Source organism: Xenopus laevis, chromosome 1S (assembly GCF_017654675.1).
Source record: "Xenopus laevis strain J_2021 chromosome 1S, Xenopus_laevis_v10.1, whole genome shotgun sequence".
Taxonomy (NCBI): Eukaryota; Metazoa; Chordata; class Amphibia; order Anura; family Pipidae; genus Xenopus; species Xenopus laevis.
In genome coordinates this window covers 175,511,065-175,537,470 of record NC_054372.1, presented here as the reverse complement: position 1 = coordinate 175,537,470, position 26,406 = coordinate 175,511,065, and the positions used below count along the sequence as shown (strand labels likewise).

General features: G+C 39.6%; 1 protein-coding gene across 8 annotated transcripts in view; it reads left to right on the top strand.

Moving 5' to 3' along the window:
• Nucleotides 1–26,406, top strand: part of mast4.S (microtubule associated serine/threonine kinase family member 4 S homeolog) — a 332,602-nt gene that overhangs the window by 180,541 nt on the left and 125,655 nt on the right. For 5 of the 8 annotated variants that reach the window (XM_041580528.1, XM_041580530.1, XM_041580531.1 and 2 more), the window contains one exon: nt 1,909–1,989. The exons of the other annotated variants lie outside the window; for them this stretch is intronic. In XM_041580528.1, coding sequence (XP_041436462.1) covers nt 1,909–1,989 — 81 coding nt within the window. The remainder of the gene's footprint in view (nt 1–1,908; nt 1,990–26,406) is intronic. 8 annotated transcript variants of the gene reach the window in all.

Sequence of the window (26,406 nt, the reverse complement as noted above, 5' to 3'; positions counted from 1 at the left end):
ACAACATTAATGTCAGGAGAACGGAGATCATGCTATTGCTTCTTAAACACCCATTTCACTAATACTCTATGTTGGCTTATTCATGCAGAGTAGTGCAGCAGAGCTCTTGGGCGCCATCTTCATTATCTTCCTGTGGATCCTCCTGTTTTCTTCTGCAATCTTCGGAGCTTCCGGTGCATGCGCAGGAGGCCGGAATACCTGACAGGCCCCAACTGTGCATGTGTGAAATACTCGGAGGTTGCATCCGAGAGGAATCCGAAGATACCGAAGATGGCGCCCTAGAGCTCCACTGTGTTACTCTAAATGATCATGCCAACATTAATGCCAGGGACACTGTTTTCAAGTAAGGTACTATGGAGGCAGAAAGCAGGAAAGGGGATTTTTGATTAACAGGGTTTAGTTCTCCTTTAAAGGGAACCTGTCCCCTAAAAAATTATTCCAAATCCCATTTTATAATGTTAGACCAGCAAAATAAACTTCATTTACACTATATAAATTATTTCAATCTTGTTTCTTTAAGTCATGGAATTCACAATCACAGCAAACAGGCGGGCATCTTTTTGTAAATGCTATTAAAGAAAACTTTGTATCATCCCCATATCCTTGTTTATGGACTAGAATTGGGGACCTGATGCCCATGCACTGGCTACATAATTAGATGGTGACAAGGGAGTGACATTGTGGGGAGTGCAGGAAATGCAGAATGGAAAGTAATTGCCTGCCTTACCTTTATGCCTAAGGCACAGTGGAGGGGCAGGCAATGTGTGATTGGCAGTTGAGATTTTTTTAACGAGATTATAACAGGTATGGACGGTTTGTAGAATTTGGGCATCATGTTTAATTTGAAAAGGGCTTTTATTATCTCTGTCTCTCTGTAACATACACGGTGCTTGGGGCATAGGAGGACGGCACCTCCACTATTTAATGCAAAACGAAGACTCCAGCACACGTATTCTGCTTAAGGGTTACTACCCGTGTTTAATGTCAAACCAAAAAGGTTACAACGTTTTGGGGGCGTACCCCCTTGTCGACCTGACGAAGGGGTATGCCCCCGAAACGTTGTAACCTTTTTGGCTTGACATTAAACACGGGTAGTAACCCTTAAGCAGAATACGTGTGCTGGAGTCTTCGTTTTGCCCCTTTAAACAAGAACCATCAGCCTGTCCTTTAGCATCGACTGCAAATCCTTTTTAGTTTCACAGACTCTGGTAGGCAAAGTGGATTTTGTTGATATATCAGCAAAGTTTTGCCCTAGTTAAGAAGCAACCACTTGGCCATGAGCTTATATTGGTCTACGGGCGTTAGAAATATGGAACAAGACAACTGATATGTTCCTGTAGAGTAATAGACTTGCAGTAATGTGCCTCATGTTACTTCCTTACCACCAAAAGCTGCTGTAGATAATTTTATACAACAACTCAGCAATGTTTTTACATTCTATATTGCTTCATCCATGGTATTATTTTTGGAATAAAATGGTCACTCTCCACAAATGAGTACAGGAAGCAGTGTATGTGCTGCTATCTTGTGTGTCATAGATCACAAATTTGTAGCACAATACTCCAGCCTTTGCATGGCTGTGGAATACGCCTGTGTTTCTTCATTTTCTGCTGAATATTGTGCAGCTGGTGAATGCAATAAATCAAATAATCCCAGGCATTTGGTAAAGTTGGGCCAAAATCAATTTATAGTTGATTTTCACATAACCTTTTGGGTCACATAGCCTTTTGGAGAAATAAAAATGAAAGTCTGTTTTGTGGATTGTGCCCACAGAGTGAACCTTGGTCTAAGCCGTATATTTAGACCCCCATTTTTCAGCCCTCTAATTCAGTGCATATTATGATATGATATCACTTCATTTGCTTTTTACCTGCTCTGCTCACTGCCAGTGCCATTTTAACTTTGCAGTCTCACCCCAAGAAGCTTGAGTCCAACCCCAACAAGCCCCTGCAGTCCATGTAGTCCATTGTATGCTTTCCATTTCTGGAGGTAAGGAAATTTCCCTTTGCTATCATGCTATATGTGTGTGTATGTGTGTGCCATGTCTTCTTTATATCAATGACACCACTGTTGTCTGCAAACAAACAACCTCCACAATCAATAAACGTTCATAGGTCTGTGGAACTGATTGCTGTAGAACAAAGTGAAATGACATTGAATGCTCCATGCCTGACATAGATTTATTTAAGGAATGTGGGTTTATGTCCTGTATAGGGGTTGGGTGTTTATGAAAAAATGTTTTAGTTGCTGTTTTTATTTTTTCATTATTAAAGATGTTTCAGTTTGTGTTTGTGCTCCATCCTGCTCATTTTTTTTGGCAAATGCAGAATCAAAAACGTACTCCTCAGAACTATTGACACCTCTTCAGCATTTAGATTCAGACATTTCCTAACTGTTCATCTGAACCAAATCCGAACCTTTAAAGTCATGTCTAATGTTTTGGACAATTTTGTTTTGTTTAAAGAGGAAAATACTTCCAAATTTGAAAGTGTAGACTAGGGTTTGGATTTAATTGTTGCCAATTATTGTTGGAATTCTTCCAGAAGAAAGTTTTACATCCCTAAAGGAAATCTCCACATACACATACTGGCTGCAAATAACCGTCTTGTCAAATGGGCAGATCCTGTGCCAATATATCCACAAACTAGTTGTCATATCGGCCTGTATAGGCTCTTAGCTGATTAAATACTTGTAGAAGGAAAGGACTAGTTGATCTGTTTTCCCATTTATCATCTATGTGATTTTGGGAACAAACTTACCAACAAATCTGATGAGAAGTAAAGGTAAATGTTAGGCAGTTTAGTTGAAAACTAGCTACGACCAAGTTCTTTTGTTTTTATTCTTTCACTTTGTTTGAGGGCACCGTCGCTTCCTTCTGCTGTATAAGGGCATGTTCCCTGAGCTGCAAATAAAGTATATAACAGATACCTGTAGCAGCTTAGGGGGCACTAGGAACTCATTTGTGAACATTTAGGTTCAGCATAGTTGCCAAGTGGTAGGAAAAAGTGATACTTTGGTGCCAAGCCAGAGCATTGTAAAGCCTCTTTAGTAGGGCAGTTTTTTCTATAACTGCACTTGGTACCCAAGGGGTGTGCCACCAAACTGTCACCCAGTGGGTCTTAGGTGGCAGCTTTGGTGATGTAGCCCTTGGGTACTTACATAAAACATTTTAAAAACATCCAATTTATTTGAAGGCCCTCAACCTTCTGTGGAATAGATGCTGTAAATCCTGGAGCAGATCTGAGGGAACGGTAGGGTTACTGATCTCTGATTTGAACAGGTAGAAGAGCAGGCTTGCAGGCCATGCCTAGAGCAGTAATGAGAGCCCAACCTAAGCTCTAGTTATGGTCTAACTAAGTGGCTCATAAACAGCATTATGCTCATGAAACACCTTGGATGTTGGTCCCATTGTCCTCAAAGCAGGTGATTATTTTTGAATTCCTGGCTTGGAGGCAAGTTTTGGTTGTATAAATGGTAATGGCACCTGAGGAAGGGGTTTTCCCCCGAAAGCTTGTGCCACATCACTGCTGCAATAAAATGCCATAAAGGCAGGAGCCGAAATATGGTGTACTTCTTTTCCACTTTTCCAAGAGATTACTGCGTTGGGCTTGAAGCAACCTGGGACTGAATGCATCCTATAAAGTATCAAGTAAGTGGTCTGCCTAAGACTAATTGTTTTTGGTTATATAAAAAACAGGCGTTCTGCCAAGCAGAGCCCCCTGTAGGCTGACCGTTCACAGGGGCTACCAAATGGCCAATCACAGCACTATATTTTATGCCACCCAGGAACATTTTTCATGCTTGCGTTGTATCTGGTGGTTCAAGTAGCTGATCAGTCAATCTTGCCTAAACCCCCGTCTCTTCCATATTTTCTTTGTGTATCTCTTACAGGGGTTTATTGCTTACTAGGCATTATTTGAACATAATCTCTGGTTGACTCACTTGCAAAACTTTTTATCTTTATACCTTTAGAGCAAATACAATAGGCAAGAATTGACATCCCTACTAATATTCAAATGCATTTTTGGACAAGTTCCATTTACTGGATGTAAGTTTTTGAACGAGTGTTGCTGAATGTGTGCCGACAGTGCTAATGTGTCCCACCCTGGCTTGCTCTGATCATGGCTGGGGCTTTGATAGCACATCTGACAGGCAGTTTGCCTTTGATGCTCTGTTTTACAGTTGGGTACTGACATTATGTTAATAATCGAATGGCCTACAGAGAACGACAAGGAAGACAGCAGGTCCAGGTTTTGGGGATTCATTAGCTTTTTTAATATTTCTGATTACTGTATAATTTTGCTGGAAAATGATGGGAATGAAAGTTAATTGGCAGAGGTACCAAGAGAGCAACTTAATAATAAAGTGTAAGTGCTACCTAACTAAACATCCTGCTTTAGAAGATCACTTATGTTCTGGATTGTGCATGGCATGCATGTTATCAGAACCAGTACCATAGCAAGCTTTTTTAAAGGGCAAGTAAAGTCTAAAATAGAATAAGGCTAGAAATGCTGTATTTTGTATACTAAATATAAACATGAACTTACTGCACCACAAGCCTAATCAAACAAATGATTTATGCTTTCAAAGTTGGATACAGGGGGTCACCATCTTGTAACTTTGTTAAACATCTTTGCAAGACCAAGACTGTGCACATGCTCAGTGTGGTCTGGGCTGCTTAGGGATCATCATAAACAAAGCTGCTTGAGTTCTGCATGGCTAGGAAGTAAGGCGGGGGCTCCCCCTGCTGTTCATAAGTATGATTGTTTCCCTGCTCAGCAGTTAGGGACCTTCTGACAATTCCTATCCACAGCAGTAAATGAAGGGAGAAATTCACTGCACACAGTCCGGTTTCTTATAAAAATGGTAAACATTTTTTAATTAAAGTATATTGGAGATAGGTTTCTTTTTCATTATAGAAAGTAAAAATGGGATTTTATTTTTTTGCGTTTACATGCCCTTTAAATGAGCACTGGGGATGTCAGGTTGTTAAGCACTATGAACTTGAAAGCTACTCAGTCCCAAATGCCTCTTTTACAAACGAGTTGCTACTTAATCTATCAATTCAATGTAGCTATTGCGCCCCAAACTTTGAAACGCTCACCCCGTAAATACTGTGACCTGGGTGTGTGAACCCGAGGTCTGGCGCTCGTGAATTGAACGACTTCTGAACAAGCTGAAACTTGAAGCGAAAAGCACTCACCCAAATGTATCGAATGGCCCGGGTGCATCGCCGTGAACCCGTAGCAGGAGGTGTCAATTGTAGAGTTGTATCCGCAAGCACTCCGGACGCCATTCATTAGGTAAAAGGCAACTTTATTTCAGCAGATTAAAAACATCAAGTCCTGACGCATTTCGTTTCCCTAAGATGCGTAGTCATAGGCCTATGACTACGTATCTTAGGATACGAAACGCGCCAGGACTTGATGTTTTTAATCTGCTGAAATAAAGTCGCCTTTTACCTAATGAGTGGCGTCCGGAGTGCTTGCCGATACTTTTCTAGGTTGTAAAGCACCACTTAGTTTCTTACCTTTTACACCAGGCTGGTGCTCCTCTTCTTAAAGGAAAAGTAACACCAAAAAATTAGTGTTTTTAAGGAATGCCAATAAAATGTACTGTTATCCCGCACTGGTAAAACGTGTGTGTTTGCTTCAACTATAGTTTATATAAACAAGATGTTGTGTAGCCATTCAAGCACAGGATACACAGTAGATAACTGATAAGTTCTGAAGAATCTCATTGTATACTACAGAGCTTATCTCTTATCTGCTGTGTATCCTGTGCCTTTTTCATCTTTGAATGGCTGCCCCCATGGCTACACAGCAGTTTGTTTATATAAACTATTATAGAGTTACTGAAGCAAACACAATGGTTTTACCAGTGCAGGGCAACAGGACATTTTATTTGAATTACTTAAAAAGACTTTCATTATTTGGTGTTACTGTTCCTTTAAAAAAAAAAAAATATAACTTTACTTTGAGTGCCAATGCATCCTTTGCCTTCCATGTCCTAGGCATGGGTAAGTGTATCCACAACACAGAGCTTTTTGACTGATTTCAGCATCTGTAGGTGCGGGGGATGCAGGGGAAACTAAAGTGAATGACAGAACGACGCTTGCAATTAGAGTACCCAGTACATATTTTTTGAAGATTGTCTGGGATATCGAGTGCAAATTGTCTATGGGACTATAACCGCCAGCAGAAGCCATGCAATGTATAAAATGCCACCCTTTCTAGAAGTTTAGACTTGGATTAAACCCAGGGAACTATAATTGAAGGTGACCCAAGAGCAAAGTAAACCTGCAAAGATGAAGAAGAACAGAGGCTCATCTGGGACCTGCTAATTACTTTTTCCTTGTTATGCCGAGGTGCCCACCTCTGATTTTACTTGTGTCCATAGTTTTCCATAGTGAAACACTCCCAGATATACTTTTGTTGGCAATTTATCCAAATTAAACTCTGTGTCATTTTGGAGGGGTTTTCCAACAACGACTAAACTCACATATATAAAAAAAAAAAAAGAAGCTCTTTTTATTTATGTCTACTTATTTATTAAAAGGTCTTAATATAAAAAGCACAACAGAAAATGCTGAGCAGGGGTGAATTACAAAAACCTAGAAGTCCCTGTTTATGCCGACTTTTTTGTGTGTTTAAAGGGCATGTAAAGGCAAAAAAATAAAATCCCATTTTTACTTTCTTTAATGAAAAAGAAACCTATCTCCAATATACTTTAATTAAAAAATATGTACAGTTTTTATAATAAAACTGATTGTATGCAGTGAAATTCTCCCTTCATTTACTGCTGTGGATAGGAATTGTCAGATGGTCCCTAACTGCTGAGCAGGGAAACAATCATACTTATGAACAGCAGGGGGAGCCCCCGCCTTACTTCCCAGCCATGCAGAACTCAAGCAGCTTTGTTTATGACGATCCCTAAGCAGCCCAGACCACACTGAGCATGTGCACAGTCTTAGTCTTGCAAAGATGTATAACAAAGTAACAAGATGGTGACCCCCTGTAGCCAACTTTGAAAGCATAAATTATTTGTTTGATTAGGCTTGTGGTGCAGTAAGTTCATGTTTATATTTAGTATACAAAATGCAGCATTTCTAGCCTTATTCTATTTTAGACTTTACATGCCCTTTAAAAGCAAAAAAATTTTGAAAACTTCTAAAACTTTAAAGTAACTAAATATTTAAAAAAATGAAGGACAGCTCCCATTGACTTCTACATGACCTCAGCAGCTTTTAGATGGTGTACTTTTACATTAGAGTTTTTCATATTGTTTATGCTTCATAAATAGAGAAATGTCATATTTTCAACCCATCTTTCACATTTTTTTTAATTCTAAAAAGATCAGATTATTGAAAATGAGCATTTATAAATAAGTCCTATAGTCATTGCATTCAATGAAACATCTGCCCATTTGTGGCCATCATTACAACAGGTAAAATAAATATTTTGACACAATTAGATGTTTTTACTATAAACGCGGACAGAGGGAATGGAATAACCCTGAAAAAATAGCGGCCCCCAGTGACAGGCTTCAGGCCAGGAAACAACAAATTTACATTAATTTGAGTCTGTTGCTTAAAAATGTGCCTCTCTCTCTGTGTTTAATCACAGAAATCATTCTGCTAATTGATTTGCTGCTTTTATTTGCACCTCTGCAGCCACCGTGCAATTGAAGGGGTTACAGCTGGATAAATATCTAACAATGCAGCGTGTAACAACATTCACGAGGAAGCCATAAAAAGGCAAAATATTTATTACGTTGAAAAAAATTATTTGAATTTGTGCTTTTTTTTTTTTTTTTTTTTTTAAAGGGGGGCTTTTCCAATTAAAATAGTTTATCTTCCTGCTGGGGCAATTAAATATAAAAATGCTTATGTGACAAGGTGCGGAATTATTTACACTTGTCCATGCAGCTTTCAATCAGTCTTTTGTTTATCCCCAAATGTTAATAATGCAAATTATTGTTTTAATAGAACGACGGTTCTTGTGTCTGAACAAAATGCGGATGATATTTTTATTGATATATTTTTTATTTTATTTTTTGTGACGTTCTGTTTCCCTCCTCCCACATCCTTGGGTCTGACGTCTTTGTTTATATTTCTCCCTGAGTAACCATAATATTCTCCAGCAGGTCTCCAAAGGCCCATCTCTGAATTTTATGGGAAAGCTTTTTGGCCTCATTCTGTAGTTAGCCTATGCTTTAGGCATGCATTTTTTATTTTATGTTCGGTTTTATGTGCCTTTTTTAACCACTGAATCATGCTCTGCATGCCATTGTTACCGTCAGCCGCTTCATTATTGTTTTTTTTCTTCTTTCGATCAAAGTAGATATTTATATCATTTTATATTTTCGAAAGGAAAGTTTTATTGAATTTCCCAAAAAATGTATTGAGCAATACACAAGGTCAAAAGTCCTATCACAGTTAGAGGTTTGCAGGTTGTGAGTCCAGGGTTACAATCTTAAATACAAAAGGCAACAGAAGAACACTTGTCAAATGTATGGGATGGGACCTGTTATCCAGAATGCTCGGGACTTGGGGTTTTCCAGATAACGGATCTTTCTGTAATTTGGGTCTTCATGCCTTAAGTCTACTAGAAATTCATTTAAACATTAAATAAACCCAATAGGCTGGTTTTGCTTCCAATAAGGATTAATTATATCTTAGTTGGGATCGAGTACAAGATACTATTACAGAGAAAAAGGATATCGTATTTTAAAATTTGGATTATTTGGATAAAATGGAGTCTATGGGAGACAGGCATTCCGTAATTCGTAGCTTTCTGGATATCGGGTTTCCGGATAAGGGATCCTATACCTGTAATAATAAAGTAGTCTGGAATGAATGTGCTGAATATACATCATGGCTCTTCAAAGTGAGATGAGAAGCTTGATTCCCATCAGGAACATTTATAAAGTGTTTTGCTAATTTGGCTACACTACAGTATAGTCAGAAGGGGTTTTGCCTTATTCTGTAGGTTTTTTGAGCTGAACGTGGCTTTTCAAAAAAAGTTGCCTTCATTCTGAAAACGGCAAAAGCCTTGTACTCTCTTTAAAATTAGTTCTTGGAAACCAACAAGCAGTGATATCCAATATGGTGCTAGAAAGTTGTATTGTGTAAGGTGAGAACATGCTGCTTTTCAGAGATACAACGGAGAAGAAAGTTGAGATTTTGCTTGACATAGAATACAGTCAATACAACAGTTCTCTGTTACACACATCAGTGTCTGTTGGTATGTATTTGAGCCCTGAAAGCTATTGTATTCACTGGAATGATAAAGTACTAGTGGGAAACACAAGATGGGGCTTTGACTAGCCTTAAACGGATTCTGTCATTGGAAAATATACCAAATGCATCAGTTAATAGTGCTCCTTCAGCAGAATCCTGAATTGAAATCTATGTTTTTAGAAGGCAAACAGAATTTTTAATATTTATTTTTTAAATTTGATGTGGGACTAGGCATGTTCTTAGTTTCCCAAGTGCCCCTAGTCATGTGACATTTGGTTTGTTAAACTTCAGTCACTCTTTACTGCTGTGATATCACCCCCTCCCTCCCTCTCCCCCCCACCCAGCAGCCAATCAACAGAACAATGGGAAGGTACAAAAATAACAAGACTTGAATCCCAACCCCAGTGTGTCCTCAGTCCAGCAATCTGTCAGGCTCTCTTCCAACTCAAAAATTGCAATATCCAATATAAATCACTGTAAACCTCAAAACAAATATTTTTGAGGGGGAAAAAAAGATTAATAATAATATATTGTAGTATTCTATTTTTAATTAACACCCAAGGTGTTCAAATAATTTAAACCCATCAAGCATATAATGATTAAATGAGAGATATGAAAGAAATTAGGGTATAGTTACCTTTGATGAGTAGTGATGGGCGAATTTATTTGGCAGGCACGAATTATTATTTTTCACAATTCACCTTTTTTTTAAAATTCTCTATTACAAGGACAATCATTGGTGTGCATTGATCTAAGTGATTGTCAGAACACATTGGGTGTTAATTTAAAACAGAATACTACACTGTTATTATTCTGTTTTTTCCCCCTTCAAAATTTTTTTTTAGAGTTATTCAGCAATTTACAATGGGAAGGTAACCAGATAACAGCTCCCAGACACCCTATTGCTAAAAATGCCCCCATGCCCCTAGTGGTAGATTTGAGAACAGCACTCAATAGCTCACCCAAGCCATAACTCCATTTACATTGAGGAGGAAAAACAATAGCTTATCTGAAAGCAGTTACATTGTGAAGTGCTGGCTCTTTCTGAAAACACAGGATCAGACACAATGACCTGAGATGGGCTGTCAAGACACCAATATTGCAATTAAAAAAACATTTATTGGTTCAATATTTAATGGTAGAATTAATTATTTGCAATGCACTCAGTGTCATTTAAAGATAGAAAATACAACTTAAAAATTGACAGAACCCCTTTAAGAACAATAGAGATGCCAACAAAGCCATCAGTGGTGCTTAAAGGGATCCTGTCATCGGAAAACATGTTTTTTTCTAAATGCATCGGTTAATAGTGCTACTCCAGCAGACTTCTGCATTGAAAGCCATTTCTCAAAAGAGCAAACAGATTTTTTTAAATTCAATTTTGAAATCTGACATGGGGCTAGACATATTGTCAATTTCCCAGCTGCCCCAAGTCATGTGACTTGTGCCTGCACTTTAGGAGAGAAATGCTTTCTGGCAGGCTGCTGTTTTTCCTTCTCAATGTAACTGAAGGAGCCTCAGTGGGACATGGGTTTTTACTATTGAGTGTTGTTCTTAGATCTACCAGGCAGCTGTTATCTTGTGTTTGGGAGCTGTTATCTAGTTACCTTCCCATTGTTCTTTTGTTTGGCTGCTGGGGGTAAAAAGGGAGGGGGGTGATATCACTCCAACTTGCAGTACAGCAGTAAAGAGTGATTGAAGTTTATCAGAGCACAAGTCACATGACTTGGGAGAGCTGGGAAATTGACAATATGTCTAGCCCCATGCCAGATTTCAAAATTAAATTAAAATTTTACTGACTCAAAAACTTGAATTGAATTAGATCAAACTCGATTTGAGTATTCTTCGGAGAAAGATGGCTACAAACAACTCCAAATTGGTCACTGCACCTCTTCCATTGACTTATACAGTAATTCTGCTGGTTTTAGTGGCGAATAGTAAAAGTCAAATTCTTAAATTGCCAGAGTATGATAAATCTTGAAAATCGAATTCTAATTTTTTTTAAAAACTCGAATCGAGTTTGGATGATTCCCTAGTTGAATTTGACAGCTTTGACCATACAATTTTTTTTACCCTTAATAAATCTGCCCCTTAGTCTTTTGCAAACTCTCTACCCGCTGATCCAGAAACCAAAAGTGACTTATTGTGTCTTGGCTTGGATCAAGTTCAAGGTACTATTTTATTATTACGGAGAAAAGGGATTATTTGGATAAAATGGAGTCTATGGTTGATGGTCTTTCTGTAATTTGGAGCTTTTTGGATAAGCGGTTTATATTATACTATAATATATTATTCAATCTATTTAGCCTCTTTGTTCTCAAAGAAATAGGAAATGACCATGAAATAGGCCAAATGTTTAGCAGCACAAGGCCCCCTGACACCTGGGCCCACCGGGAGTTTTCCTGGTATCCCGGTGGGCCAGTCCGACCACTGCAGGCAGTTTGGACCTCTGTGTATTTAAAAATGTCTGGACCTCATATCAGGAACTTGCTCGTAGATGTAAGTGGAGTTCGGGGAAGGAGATGGAATTCCTCCAGATTAAGCATTTCATTACCACTCTCTTTGGACAACAAGCTATTATTAGGCTATCCCCCGTTGAGCAAATTTTAGGTAGCCTGTTCCCGTTTAAGGGTCTAATCTCGCGTTTATACAGCTCTTTGAACGCCCTCCCAGAAGACCCCTTCCCTAAACACTCCTACATGCTGTACTGGGAATCTGTGTGGGAACCAGGCATAACCCTCGCCCAATGGGGCAAAATATGGGAAAATGCCCGCAAAATGACGACTTGTGTTCAACAAAAAGAGAGTATCTATAAAACACTGATGAAATGGTACCTCACCCCAGATAGGCTTTCCAAGATGTTTCCACAGAGTAGCCCTCTGTGTTGGAGGGGTGTCACCAGAAGGGCACGCTTCATCATATTTTATGGGCCTGTCCTAAACTGACTGAGTTCTGGCAGGAGATTGTTAATTTAATAACAGTAGTCCTCAGAACTCCTTTGAATATCGTCATGCCCCACTTACTTTTAGCCCTCCCGATTTCGGGTTTGAAGGGTGCGTCTCAAAAGTGGGTCAACCAGGTGACTACTGTGGCCAGATTGGCAATAACTTCCAAATGGAAATCCCCCGCCATCCCTTCCGCACAGGAAATAATCCTTAGGCTTGAAAATAACAAACGATTTGAGGAAATGACTGCCCGTATTAACAATTCCTTGCAATTGCATAATAATATTTGGGGCAACTGGGATTATTATCTAATTTCTAGGGATGACCGATCCTGATTTCCCTCTTGCTTTCAACACAGCTCGGAATATGTAATGTCTCTACTGGCTGCTTCTTCCCCTTCCTACGATATCTCTTGTGTTGGTTGCTTTCTTCTCTCCCTCTTCTTACTTTCCAAACTTTTTTATTATTTTGACTGTTGCTTTTTCATTACGGTTGTGCTGTTTTGATACTTTTCTGTAATTCAAACTTCAGTCTGTACTGTAATTTAGATACCTTTGCATGGAACAGAACTGATTGTTATAGATGATGACATGAGTCTTTTGTTGTGGACTATGTAAGTTTATTGTGAAACTCAATAAAATCTTAGTTACAAAAAAAAAAAAATGTCTGGACCTATTTTGAATTCCAGTTCGAACCTGGTATAATAGATCATTATGCCCACAGATATAAGGCCAAGTACCTTATTATTAAATGAAAACAGTGCTTTGCTGAACTATATTGCTTGATCATTGCTCCATTCTATAAAGTGTAGTTTGTAAGGCCAATCTTTTGATATTTGTACAATTTGATATTATATCCCCAACAGGAATCTATTTCTTAGGAAAATGCCCAGTTTAAGCCTTTTTGCTATCATTTTGAGCTCTCCTAATTAATCTGCATTTCTGAGAACCTTTACCATATTCTGTAATTAAAATGCCACCTATCCATACAAATAATTATGTGTGAATCCCTAAAATGCAGCAGTTTTTCTTGAGCTGTATTAAAAGGGGCACAGATTTACTGGAGTAGGGGGTCATTCTTCCACTGTATAGAGCACTTGTAAGGCCCCATCTAGAATATGCCGTACAGTTTTGGTCTCCATCACTCAAACAGGACATTATTGTATTAGAGAGGGTACAGAGAAGGGCAACTAAGCTGGTAAAAGGTATTGAAAATCTTAGCTATGAGGAAAGACTGGCCAAGTTGGGGTTATTCACACTGGAGAAGAGGCTAGTTTAAGGGGTGATATGATAACTATGTATAAATATAAGGGGATCATATAATAATCCGATTAGAAGAAATATTTGGAAGGGTTTTTTTACAGTGAGAGCTGTGAAGATGTGGAATTCTCTCCCTGAATCAGTTGTACAGGCTGATACATTAGATAACTTTAAGAATGGGTTGGATGGTGTTTAGCAAGTGAGGGAATACAGGGTTATGGGAGATAGCTCATAGTACAAGTTGATCCAGGGACTAGTCCGATTGCCATTTTAGAGTCAGGAAGGAACATTTTCCCCCTCTGAGGAAAACTGGAGAGGCTTTAAACTGGGGTTTTTGCCTTCCTCTGGATCAACTGGCAGTTAGGCAGGTTAAAATAGACTAAAGGTTGAACTTGATGGACAGGTGTCTTTTTTCTCAACCTAACTTACTATGTTACTATGTTAAAATGATAACATTTTATTAGCATGGGCAAACTCTGTCTGGTATTGCGTTCTGCTGTTTTATTTACTATGAGTGGCCAATAATTGTCGATTTGGCTAAATTTGTACTTTTTAATGTAAAATGACTTAGCCATTGTGTTGGTTAATGACATATATCCACAAAGGAGCTAAATAACCAGTCTCTGCCATAGTACCTGCTTGGTATAATGCCACCAAATAAGATTTTTTCTGTATCAATATCAAAGTTAAGTTTTTATTTAATGCCAGGCTGCAGTCTTTAAATGGAAGTATCCTGAGAGTATTTCTCTTCAGTCTTATGCACCAATCCACTGTTTAAAGCAGTATCGCAAAATCTTCGTTTTATCAACCATACGGCCTTGCCCTGGTCTAGTTTACTGCTTGGGGCCTTATAAAATGAGATTAGTTTGACACAAGGGATTCTCCATAAATCCACGTTGACCTTCTGTCCTCTATATTTCTATAATGGATTTCTGAGAAATCTGGTCTATAATTTCTTGTCCATAATGTTCCTGCAACATTGTTCTCATCTTAGTTATGACTTTGTCATTGTTGTGGTTAGGGATGCACCCAATACATCATTTTTACATTTGCAAAATTATTGTCTCCTTCTGAAAAGATTGTCCAAATCCCCCCCCCAAAATTGTGACAATTGGAAAAACAACTTTCACTTTAGTCTCATGGATTTGCTTTGGATTTGGGTGAATGCTAAGGCTTTGTCATAAATGGAATCCAGCAAAAATTACTTTAATACCAGACATAATAAAAATAAAAATCCACTTGCTGCATGGCTAATTCACACTTAGGGGCAGATTTACTAAACCTCGGGTGAATATTCGAATTTCAAAGTAAATTTTTGGATACTTCGACCATCAAATTGGACTTCGACTTTGAAACTTCAACCATCAAATAGTACTTCGACTATCGAATGGTCAAATAGTCAAACGATTTTTTATTCGATTCGAACAATTCGAATATACAATCGTTCGACCATTCGATAGTCGAAGTACTGTCTCTTTAAAAATTCTTCGAATTTAATACTTCGCCAAGTTAAACCTACTGAATTGCATTATAAGCCTATGGGGACCTTCTACAAGCATTTTCTACGTTTTTGGCATTGAATAAAAATCCTTTGATCAATCGCTGAAAATGGTTCGAATCGTTCGATTTGAACAATTTAATTGTTCGATCAAAAGATTTTTATTCGATCGATCGAATGCTTTTTTTAGCGCTAAATCCTTCTAATTCGATATTCGAATTCGAAGGATTTCAATTCGATGGTCAAATTTGAGGGTTTTAACCCCTCGAAATTCGACCCTTGATAAATACCCCCCTAAATATATCTATATGTCTGTATTTACTATTCTTGCCATACAGGCATTGTATCTGAAAATTCATCCTGTTTAGGGGTATAATAGTAGATGACATGTTTTAAAAGGGTGGTTCACCTTTGGGTTAACTTTTAGTATGTTATAGAATTGCTAATTCAAAATTGTTTTGAAATGGGGGGTCACTGACCCCATCTGAAATACAAATGCTCTGAAAAGACTACAAATTTGTTATGGCTACTTTTTATTCAGGCCTCTTCCACATGGTCAGACTGGGCCAGGGGGACACCGGGAAAAAACCCGGAGGGTCCCGGCCCAGAACTGCTCCCAGATCGGCTGGCCCCATAAGAAAAAGACATCCGACTGGGTGGCGTTCGCGATTGCGTGCTGCAAGAAGTTTGGAACCCGGTGGACCCCCCCAATAGTCCAGTCCCAACCCTGCTCTCCTATTCAGATTGCAGTATTTTATTGAAATCAATGCATGGTTGCTAGGGTAATTTGGACCTTAGCAACCATATTGCTGAAATTGCAAACTGCAGAGCTGCTGAATAAAAAGGTAAATAACTCAAAAACTACAACTATAAAAATGAAAAACCAATTGCAAATTGGAATAATCACTCTCTACGTCATATTAAAAGTTAATGCAAAGGTAAACAGCCCCTTAAACAAAGGCTTCATATTCTTTTAATAATCAACACCTAGGCCAAGTTAATTGTTGCTACTGAAATTGCTGTTAACATTACATAACTGCCAGCCAAACATTACCCTTTCTTCCATTGCCAGTGTCATATCTGCCATTCGGACGGTGTGCTAGAAAAGGAAGGACAGCAAAGCTGCAGAATATGTTTGCGCTTTATACGTTTCTCTTAATATAATGGTTACAATACAGGTATGAAAAGCAATAGTATATTGCAGGTATAGGAAGGAAATGAAACCATTTAAATGTAAACAATGCCAGGAATCAATAACATGACATTAACAGTGATAAATATAGCAAGTAATATGAATCTATGTAGGGATTAAAAATCCGCTTATAAATAGCACCAGGTTGAGTATCAGTGGCAGAATGCAAAGGCTTGTCTGTTTATCAGTAGCAGTATAAAAATAGTATGGGCACAACAAGCAGACTGAAACGTTATGTAACAGTTGTTCTATTGGAGTGTCCCAAAGCAAAAGCCCACACACACACACTCATGAAACATCGAAAATCTTGCGAAATATATATTTTGACGCTGGTGTAAAAATTATTTTGACGCCGGCTACAAATCGCCAGGTTTGGAATTGTCGCAGCTGCCTGAATTGTTGCAGGCGTGCAATTTATTTTATTTTGCAGCAATTTTGCAAATTTATTTGCTGGCGGCGAAACACGGAAGTTTAGCGCAAATTCTCACCTGGCAATACATTTACCAATCACTAATTATAATGGAGTCTTTGGGCAATGGCCTTTCTGTAATTCGGTGCTTTCTGGATAACAGGTTTCTGGAAAATGGACTCTATACCTGTGTATATATAGTCAAGAACAGGGCTTCAATAAAATGTTAAAGAACGTTACAGACCGTCAGGGGCATTTCTGCCACGAGGCGAGCTGAGAACTTTGCCTCAGGCAGCAGTTCCCCAGAAGTTACCAGGGACAGCAAAAAGCATGCATTATGGTCCCATGGCCCATTGGGGAGTGGGCAAAAATGGCAACATGGCCAAGTTTACCCAGTCAGCAATTATTAAGGGGTGCCTGACAAATATCCAATCCCACTCCCACTGATTTTCACTTTCCTTGTTCTTTAATGAAATGCTGATGGCAACCAAAGTGATCAATAAAGCTGATGGACATAAAAATCTTTTGGTGGTCCACCTCCACATGGGCAACCCTGCTCTAAATAGTCAATAAAACAGGCATTTTGCTTTCTTTAAAGGGGTAAAGCAACTCAGACATGGCTCCATGTTTGAAAGACTCCTGAAAGCTGCAGAGGAGATGACATTATAATAAATGATGCACCCCCTGTTGTAAGTTATGAAGATATTAGAAGTCACCTTGGCGTTCCAGACCTGTATAAGAGCACTCTGGCCTTGTGCGTGTATATGGTTATGGAACTCCTTAGTGACTTTCTAATATCTTTATATTTTACAATAGGGGTTTGCTGTTAACTATTTAACTTTACCTTTCAGATGAATAAGGGCTTGTTCACACAGAGAAAAAGGACCGCTCAAGGTTCACTCTCCCTATTGCTGCTCCAGTTGAGTGCTCTGTCCGCAGCGTCCCCACTGCTGAAATCCGAATAAACACCAAGAAAAGGACGGCACTCCGATTCAAAGGAATATAGATTTATTCCATACTCCTGTAAGGATCCAACGCCCTACGCATTTTGGGAATCACTCCCTTAATCATAGGCAGACACACAGACCCCATCGGCTCATCTGGACTTGAAAACTCCTATAGTGTTACAGTTGCTATGCTATAATTTTTAACCTCATTCATGGGATCTCGATTACCAAAGTTTTACTAAACCTTGGTTTTCCTTAGGGCTCACACTCTTCAGTTGGTTCTGAGAACATCCTCCACCTCAGGTCCTCCAGCACATCTACCCTCCTGCTTAAAGTTGGAGCCCAGTGGCCTAGAATTACTTTCCAATTAGAAAATGATGGTCTAAGGTGTTTAAGTATGTGACCAACAACCCTGAATTGTCTAATGTATGCTCCCCAAGGTATGTTTGGTGGGCCAGGTAGATGAGCTTATCCCACTGAATAAGACTAGAACCTTAGCCAGGCTAGTCCTATACTATGCTAAAAAGTCAGTGATCATTCACTGGATGGGAACCACCACTCAGTGAAGCAGTGATTGACTTAAATCAATTCATCTCTGCCCTCCATCTGACTGGTAATGGTATTAGTAGATATTTCGAAGCGCTGTACAATAAATGGGTGTATACATTGTTAATAAAAATGCACCCAAAATCTTAGGAGGTTAAGAATTTCTTGACTTGGGAGAACAGTTTTTTGTGATTCTGGAGATGCAGTTGTTTTTGAATTGATGGTGGGGCACATGTTGCACCATTGGGCTGTGCGTGGTATTAAAGTACAGGGGGTTTATGGTACATGAGCATGACCCAACAAACAAGTACCATCTGCCTATAAAGGGAGTCATCATTGAGCTTGTGTGCAATCCAAACGGAAGTACTTTTGCTTATTAAAAGTTTTATTGTTAAGCATCTTCAGAGAACATTTTCTACAACGTTAATGGTAACCACAAAAAAAAAAAATAGATTGTAAATTATTAAACAATTGGATTCAAATCGATAAAACAGACTTAGCCTCCTGCCTCTGTGCCGTACATTAAAGGGAAGCTGGATGGTTCCTTGAGAAGGTAATTTACCCAATAAAATGCAAAATATTGCTCTTCTGCTTCTCAATAAGGATATGAAGTTTAGGCTACAGGTAATCTAAGACTAATTTGCTTTTAAATCAAAAGCGTACTCTATATGCTGATTCTGGTAACTGGTATTTACTCTAAATGAATGTATTTCTTTAGGAGAAACCATAAAATCCCATCTCGTCCTTCTGGGAGACATTACAGTGGAGTGGTTAGAGATTTCCTGCCTGTCAGAAAATGATCAGAGAGCACAACCATAATTGTTTAATTGCTTGGTCTTCCATCCACTTGGGGAATGTCTTATTAAAAGCTCTTTCTCTGGTTTTCTGCTGCTAAGTTCCGTAGCACCCATTGCTGATGCCAGTCATTTCTAGACAATATCACTTGTCAAGTTGGGACATCATACCGTGATATATACAATAAAAAGCTGTACATTTTCTAGGTTTGTTGGCGGTACATGTGTGATATTCATACATCCTGGTGTTATAGCACAACTCATCTTGGAATATGGAATCAAATTTGTGACAACAGTATGGGATTAATATTGCAGCAAAGGCTGCCCTTGGTTCCATGAACCTAATGAACAAAACTTCCTATACCATTATGGATCCACCATATTGCTTATGACTTGGCAGCAGACACTGTGGCCTTAAGACTTGCGTTGGCTTTCTCTGGACATTGACACCTGATATAGGCAAACAAGTGAAGGACAACTCATCAGACCATATTATCATATTACCCTTACACATTGCATGGGGGGTGTTATGATTGGAAGCATCATGGACTTTAGCCCCACCGCAACTTCCAGATATTGGTTAAGCTCAATTTTGACAGTGTCGTTTTAGTTAATTGCATCTAAGACCACAGCATTTTAGCCATATTTTACAATATTTAATTTACACCTTCAACATCCAAGATCCATCCTAGATCTAAATTAATACTAGCGGAGACCAGTTTATCACAATTCAAATTTATGTCGTTTTAAAGGTTTTATTCAACCTTCATTAAACTCACATAAAAAACAAACACCCCAGAAATGTCTACTTCTTTATTAAAAGGTCTAGATATAAAAAGCATGAATGAATAAAAACGAGGAAAACATTGAAATTGAAAAAATATGATTACCCCAAAATTTTAGTTTTTGTAAAATTGTTCTATTACAAACAGAAAGCTCAAAGCAAAAAAAGACTTTACAATTAAAAAAGACAGCACCTATAGACTTCTACTTGACATTGCCAGCTTTTAGATGGAAAGGTTTTGTGTTCATATTTTGTGGTCTTTACACATAATAAAAAATTATTTGTGGTATAGTGTAGTTATTCGAATACATGATTTTAAGTGATAAAATTTGATTTGGGGGAACAAAAGAAAAATACAAGGTTATTTCTTACAGAGTGTGTTGGTATTTGCAGACGACACAAAACTATGAAGCCCCATAAATTCCCAGCAGGATCTTGACAAACTGGCAATCTGGGTGGCTAAGTGGCAGATTAGTTTCAATGTCGATAAATGTTATCCTCCTGGGATGTAATAATATGCAGCCAATTATGCCCTTAATAGGACTGCACTAGGCAAATCCATAATAGAGAAGGACCTATGGATGCTTGTCGATAATAATCCTGGACCAGTTGCAACTAAACTGTTAAAGGATATGTAATGTCTTAGTTATAAACAAGGACTGGCCAAGCTGGAAAAGTTTGCACTGAAAAAAATACTCTTATGGGCGTTATTTATCAAAATCTGAAAACTTCTCACTGTTTTCTGAAAACTACTCAGATGAAATCTGCACAGACTTCCCCCCGCCCCATTTATCAATACATTTTCCCAAAAATTTCTTGTGCTGTAAAAAACTTGATAAAATGGTGAAAAAAATCTAAATAGTTTAAATTTTTCTAATTTGTCACCGAAAACTTTAACTTTTTCGGATTTGACGGCCGTAACCTGCAACTATATCAGATTTGACGCCCGAAGACCACAATATATTTGGATTATTGAACGTAACCCAGCGCAGATCAAAATATCAATGGGACATCTGCCATTGACTTCTACATGAACTTGGCAGGTCTGAGATGGAGTACTTTTTTATTCGGACTTTTAACATATGAGTTTTAATAAATCTCTAAAATTTGAGGGGTTTTTTTCTATGTTTTTCCCCTTTAAAAGTCTGACCAGAAAAAAAAACCCTTAGTATGTAACTATGTATAAATATTAAAGGGGGGCCATATACAAATCTGATATGATATTCATGATATATCATTTAAGCATTAGAACCTTCCAGTAGACACATGGCCTTTCATTTGGAAGAAAGGAGGTTCCAGCTAAATATATCTTAATAACTGACAGCTGGAATTCCCTCCCTGATGTTGTATTACAATGTGAGACAATTTGCTGCATGGGAAAATAAGTGATTGACTGCAGACTCTCGGGAACAACTAATTGCCCTATATACTGTATAGTATTTGAAATCTAGACGGCTCGTTTGGGGGTGGGTGGCAGGAGTCCTGACTGTCTACGTATTCTGTTATTTACCATTAAAGGAGAACTAAAGCCTAAAAATGAAACGCCTAAAAATGCCATATTTTATACACTGATCTTATTGCACCAGCCTAACGTTTCAGCTTGTCAATAGCAGCAATGATCCAGGACTTCAAACTTGTCACAGGGGGCAGGGTCAGACTGGCCTGCTGGAGCACCGAGTAAAAACCCGGTGGGCCCTGGCGGGTCCCGGATATGGTACGCATCCTGCGGCAGAGCCAGCCATGAGTACCAGTGGGCCCACCCGTCCGGTTGCCAGACTGCCCATCTGCCCTCCCTCTTCACTCACACAGTGGCACATCCGGTATTAGCAGAGCGGAACAATTCACCCGCCTGGATAAGGATACTGACAGCGTGTGGGGCGCCAGTGTGCTCTGCATCTGCCGTAACCTCCTGGTCCTGACGTGACACAATGTCCTCCCAAGAGAAGTTAGTGCGCATGTGCAGGTAGAAGTAAGAGCGGCTCTGGAAAGTGGATGGTCATAGCAGCCCCAGTGGGCCCCAGGCCTCCCAGTCTGACCCTGACAGGGGGTCACCATCTTGGAAAGTGTCTGTGACACTCACATGCTCAGTGGGCTCTGAGCAGCTGTTGAGAAGCTAAGCTTAGGGCTCGTCACTAATTATCCAGCAGAAAATGAGGTTGGCCTGTAATATAAGCTGATACTACAGGGCTGATTATTAAATTCTGATGCTAATTGCACTGGTTTCTGTGCTGCCATGTAGTAATTATCTGTATTAATTACTAATCAGCCTTATATTGTGACATTTATATTCTATGTGTACTGTATACTGTGGTTGCCTTGGGCCGTTTCAGAAGCTCAAAACACAATGTGCAACACTTCTAGCCTATTTCTTTAGTAGTTAAGCTTTAGTTCTCCTTTAATGTCTGTTCTATAATTTGGTATAAGAGGTATTAATATCAGAATGTTAAAAATCCCATAGCTTTTCCTAAAGCTGTGTTTTTTTTAATGCAGGCAGAAATGTGTGTGTGTGTGTGACATATAATGTGAACTGGGATTAGAGTGACGCTGCAGTGAAAATATTTAGGGAAAACTTGATGTGTCATTAGACCTCTCAATTACTGAGAGAAGGCTGCAGGCATCAACACATTGGGAGACTGGGGATTACTCTAGTAATGGATCTATTAACTGCACAAGCCGGGGCTGGGAGTGGAGAGCAGCCCATTATCATGTTACTAATATTAAGTCCACACGCAGATATATTTTTAAATATTAACAGGTCATCCTGTGATTGCAGCTGAGACCAGCTCTCCAGAGGTCACAAACATAAAAAAAAACCTCTTTTAATCAGACTTAGGCTAAGGCCACACTAGGCGATAGCGCCGCGATTTGACTTTTAAGCCGCAATTGCTGGGGAAACTTTTGCGCTGGCGTCTATGGGGAATCGCGAAAAATCGCCAGCGTAAAAACACACGCGGCGATCTTTTCTCTACTGTCGCTCGAAATTGCCTCACTAGGCGATTTCGAGCAACAATAGAAAAAAGATCGCCGCGTGTGTTTTTACGCTGGCGTTTTTTCGCGATTCCCCATAGACGCCAGCGCAAAAGTTTCCCCAGCGATTGCGGCTTAAAAGTCGCCGCGAGTCAAATCGCGGCGCTATCGCCTAGTGTGGCCTTAGCCTTAAGCCTCAGGTTACCACATTGCTCCTTCCCTGGCTGCTAAGCAGGTGTGATAGAGCTGATTGCCATCTGGCTGCAGGGGGAGCCATAAGCGGCAGTAAGCAGAGCCAGAGGACTCTTCATTCCCTAGCAATACCCTCACTGGAGCCACGAGGAGAGAGGCGGCTCTGATATAGAAAACTCCCAACATCGGTGTTTGAATAAAAAATAATTTTGAAATGATTCCTATTGAAATGTTGGTAGCTGTTTTGTAATGCTCTATTTCGAGATCCTGTGCTTTCAGTTTTATTGTAATCATTGGTGTAACTAGATGTTACTGGGCCCCACAGAAAATTATTTTTCAGACCCTCAAAAACTGTTTTATCAATATTTATTGAAATTGTATGTGAATTAGGGACCCTATACCTCCTGGTCCCCCTGCAGTCGCAGGGTTTGCTTCCTCTGTAGATACACCCCTGCTTTTGTACCTCCTTTCATTTTTCAAATGTTGGGCGGTATGATATATTAAAATGATTAATTAGAATCTCACTGGGCCCCCCTGCAGCCGCAGGGTCTGGTTCCTCTGTAGGTACGCCCCTGATTGTAATTCAACTATTCTACACCAGCACAGATATAGACACTTTTTATGCTTGGTCATTTAGAGATTCAAATACATAGGGGCACATTTAGGGCTCTTACAGATGAGCGTTTTTACCTGCGCTCCCCTGCGTTCCGTTTTTCTGCCTTCAGCCGCAGGGGAGCGCAGGGATAGACACATTTACATTTTTTCCAATGGGGCTGTACTCACACAGGCGCGTGTAGGCACCGAACGCAGGAAAAATGCAGCATGTTGCGTCTCAAGCTGCGTTCGGCGCCTACACGCGCCTTTGTGAGTACAGTCCCATTGGAAAACATGTAATGCGTCTATCCCTGCGCTCCCCTGCGGCTGAACGCAGAAAAACGGAACGCAGGGGACCGCAGGTAAAAACACTCGTCTGTACGAGTGCTTACTTAGCTCGAGTGAAGGAATAGAATAAAAAAATACTTCGAATTTCGAAGTTTTTTTTTGGCTACTTCGACCATCGAATTGGCTACTTCGACCTTCGACTACGACTTTGAATCGAACGATTCGAACTAAAAATAGTTCGACTATTCGACCATTCGATAGTCGAAGTACTGTCTCTTTAAAAAAAACTTCGACCACCTACTTGCCACCTAAAACCTACCAAGCATCAATGTTAGCCTATGGGGAAGGTCCCCATAGGCTTTCTAGCCAATTTGTGATCGAAGGAAAATCATTCGATCGATGGATTAAAATCCTTCGAATCCTTCGATCGTTCAATCGAATGAATATCGCTAAATCCTTCGACTTCGATATTCGAAGTCAAAGGATTTAACTTCAACGGTCGAATATCGACGCTTAATTAACCCTCGATATTCGACCCTAAGTAAATGTGCCCCATAGTGTTTGCCCCTATGGGATTCCTGGTTACATGATGAGGGCTTGTTTAAAAATGGCAAAAAAGTGCAAGGCCCTCCCTGTATATATCATATTATGTTTCTTCATGTAGACCTTAGTTGTCCCAACTCGAGGCCTCTAGGCCAGATCCTGCCTTCATATATTTTATATGGCTGAAATTATATAATAAAAAATATAAAAACATATGTGGACTGGGAGTAATGCAGAAATAATTGTAGGGAAGAATAAGGCACCTACCGTATATTTAACCAACTCTCCAACATAGTTCTACTCTTTGTCCGTGTGCTTGGGACTCCCAGAGCTACAGTTTTCCACCCCATTGTTAGTTTTGCTCTACTGCCTTTATATCCCCTTCATCGTACCTCCCAACAGTCACGTTTTTTGCTGGACAGTCCCGATTTTGACAGCTCAACCCACAGGATTGTTACTGAAATGTCCCTACTTTCTCTTTGATCTCCTGCACTAAACAGCAAAAAAAAGATAACGTTTCTGAAACTTAATTGGCTTTTGGCAGAGAGCCCAGAATACATGGCAGGTGCACTTCGATAAATTTGTAACAATTTAAGCAAAGAAGCAATTGTAACAATTTAAGATAAGCAGGTCTCTTGGGGAAACTGTGACTTGCAGCTGAAAGGCCAATCCACCTTCAATAGCGAAACTGTAATAACACATAAAAATCACAGAAATGTGTTCAGATCTTCATAACCTGACAAATTTTATAAAATGAACATGGTAATTAGAGGGTGTGGCCACAAAATGGGTGTGGCCAAACATTTAATCATGGCAGATCTTTTTGTCGCTCTATTTCCAAAATGTTGGGAGATATGCTTCATAAATGTTATTACCCAGACCAGTATGTTTAGCTTTACGTTCTGTATAGAAGCTTCCTCGGCCAATAACAGCTGCCTGAGAATGCAACAAGTGTGGATATACAAGCCTGTTGTTAAAATCCAACAGCCAACCAGGCTCCCTTTCATTTACCTCCATATCATTCACCCCAGGTACAAGCTATGACTGTCATACCATTGTAGCTATAAGGTTGTGAGGACATGTGTTCCTATATTGGAGTTTCTGAATTATTCTCTAAAAGGGTGTGAGGCTTGTCGTCTCATCCACAGCTGGAGGGCAGCAAATTCTCTGTCATGTTCAGATGGTCTTTTTTGTTAATTTACATTGAAGGAGCAGTTCTCTTGCTTTTATTGTCCCTGTTTGAATAAATCTACCCTCGCTGCATGTGGACGTTTCACTTATCCTGTGCTGTGAGTTGGCTTGGGTGGTGATTATTATTTTAGCCAAACTGTGCTGTTTGCTAATGCTAATTACTGGGATGTACAGCAAATAACTATCATGTGACTTTTCTAGAAAATCTATCCTCTTAATTACTAGGTGCAACTGCTGAGTCCTGTGGCCCCCTCCCTATACCACACCCTGTGGTTTTTGCTTGTTTCTTTCTATACAGTTAGTGCTTTTCTCCCATTGATTTTACCTTAGCCTGCAGTTGGACAGTGATGCCATTTTTATATAGACGGTTTTAGCTCTCCAAATGAATGAATGGAAATAATTAGGGAACTGCCTGTACCTTAGAGTCCTGCGGGGAACCAATTTGTTAAACCACAAACCCGACCCACAAACCACACCCGGACCCACAATCTGCATACTTACCCGATTGGACCCGCTACCTGACCCACAAGTACCTTATCCGCTGAACATCAAGAAATAGGAAGTGTTGTCATTGTAAACCGGAAGTGACATCATTAGAAGTAGGCATGATGAGAACGAAAGGCATAAAACAGGAAGTGCTGTCATTGTGACATCATTAGAAGTAGGCGTTATCAGAAAAAAAGGAGTAAAACTCGCTATTGAGAAGACCCGCAACCCACAAACCTGGAAAAGCGCTGACCCACGTCTATACCCGCTCCCAAAACTTCTACCGGCAACCCACAGTGTACTGCAGGTTGTTGCGGGTAACCCTTGGGTACCCATACCTTGCAACCAGGGGAGTAACTACAGAGGAAGCAGACCCTGCGATGACCAAATAAACAGCAATTTCAACACATATTAGTAAAGCAGGACAACTTCTGGATATGTTGGGGCTAGGGTTGCCACCTGCCCGGTATTTTACCGGGATTACCAGTAAAAATGTTGCTTGATGCCAATGTTATTTATAGGGAAAACCC